Source organism: Centruroides sculpturatus, unplaced genomic scaffold (genome assembly GCF_000671375.1).
Source record: "Centruroides sculpturatus isolate CEXI.00-Female unplaced genomic scaffold, Cexi_2.0 scaffold1900, whole genome shotgun sequence".
Lineage (NCBI taxonomy): Eukaryota > Metazoa > Arthropoda > Arachnida > Scorpiones > Buthidae > Centruroides > Centruroides sculpturatus.
The window spans coordinates 1-3,336 of NW_019385988.1; the positions used below are offsets into that span (position 1 = coordinate 1).

At 40.4% G+C, this 3,336-nt stretch overlaps 1 protein-coding gene across 1 annotated transcript; it reads left to right on the forward strand.

Annotated features, from left to right (window-relative positions):
- The first annotated feature begins 75 nt into the window (after window positions 1-75).
- On the forward strand, window positions 76-3,004 carry LOC111612960. Its single transcript, XM_023354252.1, has 5 exons — window positions 76-241; window positions 391-574; window positions 693-1,913; window positions 1,990-2,046; window positions 2,116-3,004. Exons 3-5 carry the CDS (start codon window positions 752-754, stop codon window positions 2,223-2,225), a joined length of 1,329 nt encoding a protein of 442 aa, XP_023210020.1. The 5' UTR covers window positions 76-241; window positions 391-574; window positions 693-751; the 3' UTR covers window positions 2,226-3,004.
- Window positions 3,005-3,336: the final 332 nt, after the last annotated feature.

Here is a 3,336-nt window from a genome sequence, read left to right on the forward strand (position 1 = left end):
CGCGCTTCAAAACGGATCGCATCAACTAATTGAAAAGTTTTGTATTTGTTAATTAATATTATTATATATAAGATTACCATATTTATTTTTATCGTATAATTAAGTTAAATAAAAGACCGGAATAAGTGAAAAGAATATTAAATTTTTAAAACAACGTGGCGCCGATCGCGTTACCTCTGGTGTCAAAAAAAGCCAGACGGAAAGCAGACGACATTTTGCAAATTTACGAGTGGGAGAAACGGTAAGAGGTTTAAAACGATATTTAAATTAGTTAAGTGCGGCGATAAAGTAAGACTACGATAGAAATGCAGACATTTATATTGGCGTGGCTGGGCGAAAAGCCCAATTAAATGACATAATTTACTGACCTAAATTTGAAGCTTTTTACAGGATATAAGATTTTCGTTTCTCATTTAAGACCATACTTTTTGAATCCGAGATAACTCGATTCCAGCCGAAAAGTCTAGTAGTAATCTTAGATTCGGAGCTGGCTCTAAGGCCAAAGTAAAGAAGATCTGATGCGTCTTCAGTTTATCCGCGCGAAAAGAAAAAACAAATTCACGATTCCACTCAAGTATTTATTTATTTAATCAACCCAATAATAAAACATTAATTATCTTTATATATACATTAAACGTCCGGAGAGAAATCGTAACATTTTTTTCTGAAGCCACGTTACGTCTACTTTTCAGATAGAATACTGTATTTGAAATTCCTAAGACGATAAAGAAGTTTCTCACTTTCGAAAAAGATGTCAAAATTAAAAGAAAACCAGCGTGCCGCTTTGGAGAGATTTGTTTGCCGTAATCCGGCGGAGAACGGCAAATCCGCCAAGGACGACGACCGTGGCCGAGAAGACAATGCTAAAAGCGTTTTCCGTTCGTATCCCGGTCTGCGAAATTTGAAAAGCTCTTCGACGTCGGAGGATCCACTTTTCCAACGTCGCGTTTTCCGTAGGAAATTAGAAAAGTCGGAAATGCAAGATCCCACGCGCCCGTCGACCGACTTACCAGAAAGTTCGAATAATTTATCGTTGGGTGGAATAAGCGAAACCGGTCGGCCCGCCGTCGTATTCCTTACCGACGAAAATAATATTAATCGGCGGTTATTATCGGCGGAAAGAGATAAAGCCGGCGGTTTTGAAATTTCGTTGGTTGACGAAATGTTCGATAAAGACGTCGGTTTATTCCGAGAAGACCGAAGAAAGAACGAATGGCTGCTAGACCGAAATGTCTTCGGAACTAACGAGAAAAAAATGTATTTAAGCTTTCCTTCCCATGTTTACCGGGAGTACATTTATCCGATAAGCCAGAGGCGACGTACTAACCGATCTAATTCCGCCGAATTAATTGCGTTAGGCGCGGAGAATTTAACGGAATTGCGGACCATTTATGGTCTGATAATAAAATTCGTTTATAGGTTTTACCTAAATCCGACGGCTTGGAAAATCGAATCGGACTGGCTTCTTTACGCACCTTCGATTGTTAATTTAATCGATGGGATAATTAAGGAGAACGTTCGACGTCCTCCGCCTCTGCCCTTTCTTCCTTCAAGTTGTAATTCGGAAACGAAGGAAAAAAGAAAATATTCGTCCGAGTCGAATCTTCGTTCCGGCAAAAGACAAAAACGGAATACTGATTTACAGTTATTTCCTAAAGTGACAAAATCAATTCCGTCTTCCGGTTACGGAGAAGATATCGGCTGCGATAAGGATACGACTGATGGATCAATTTACAGTTTATGTAAACAAGAGGAAAGTGAATTATTGAAAGAAGCCGCGGATAACGTGGAAATTCTCGAAAATAAATACCGTACGTCGGATTTTCGACATCTACGAGACCAATTAGTTCCGGATAAGTTAACTCTTAAATATCCAGAAGAAACGGAAATAACCATGTACGAAAGACAAGCAGGCGAGTGAATATTTACCAATGCGTAAATCGGTCGTTTTTTTCCAATTTAATAATATTTATTCTCGTTTCGTTGCAGATTTTTCTCCGGACGACAAGGTAGAAGCGGAAAAAGCCTCTAAATCCCACCACTGCCGTAAGTACAGTACGTCTTTCCCTCTCCGACCAAATTAAGCAATTTTTCCCACACCTCTTTCCGTTTCAGTTCTTTCCTTTCGTTCTCGTCGACCGATCAGAGTCGGATTGTCTCGACGTCAGAAAGTAAAACCCTTGCATTCCTATTTACATCTTCCGTCCGAAAGTGGCCATTTTTAACGGTTACAAATTTTTGTTTTAAGTTTACTTTTAATTAACGGGTTATATATACACGCGCGTTACAGGCCATTGTTATATTACTAAACGTTTATAAATAATAACGATTAATAGAAAGTCGACATTGTTTTCTTTAGATTACAGCGCGTAAGAGAGGTAAAAAGCAACGTCTCGTAACTGTATAATTAGAACTAAATTCCAGCATTTTTATGCCGCAATCGATTTAAGCCAACCAAAAATCCTATGCAAATCCGAGCGCAGTTATTACGGATTAATAACCGGATTAGAAGATTTCCGACAACATCTGTGTCCGATTCAATATTTTAATTTATCCGGACTCTCGCACGAATTTAAGGTCTGGGATAGGACGTAGAATAATAGAGAAATCAAAACTTTGGTCGAGACGGAGTCTCTTCCTTCCGTCCAAATACTAAAAATAATCCGGCCGAAAGTTTTTACAATTGGCGTATCCCAGAAGGCTATTTTTATCTTTGTCAATTTGCAGAGAAGACTGCAAATATAGCTTCTATCTACCAAATAAACTACAGTCGAATCTCTTCCACCATTTTATCAATGCCACTCAAACGCCTATTCCTACCGACTCCGTTTCGATTCCGTCGATAAGATGAATATCTGACCTCCTTTAATTTTCCCTTTCCTATTTTTTTCCTTCTCGGGGGAAACTTTAAAATACGAGTCTACGCCCTTTCGTAGGAACAAAACTTTTGCAATAAATTCGTCCGTCTTCGATTCTTAACTGTAAACTGCGGCCGGACAAAGGAGCGAATTTCAGCCTTTTTAAATTCTAACGCTTTCGATCGGGAGACGTCCCGTCCGACGACGGAACTTTCGCGTCGACCAGCCAACGTCGGCGGTTTGCGGCAGATAATTAAGTCTTATTCGCTCGACCTACGCCATTCTTGTCTGCTAGAGGGGACGGGCGTACGCGCGCCTTCCTATATATACTCCGGCCGAACCACCGATAATCGAAGACTAATAGGACGGAAGAAACCGTCGACCGGGCTAATTACCGCGTCTGCCGCGCGCCGGTTCCGGGTAGGGTGGTCCATCTGCATTTAGATCGTCCCCGCGAAGGTTTAAAATTAGAGACTTT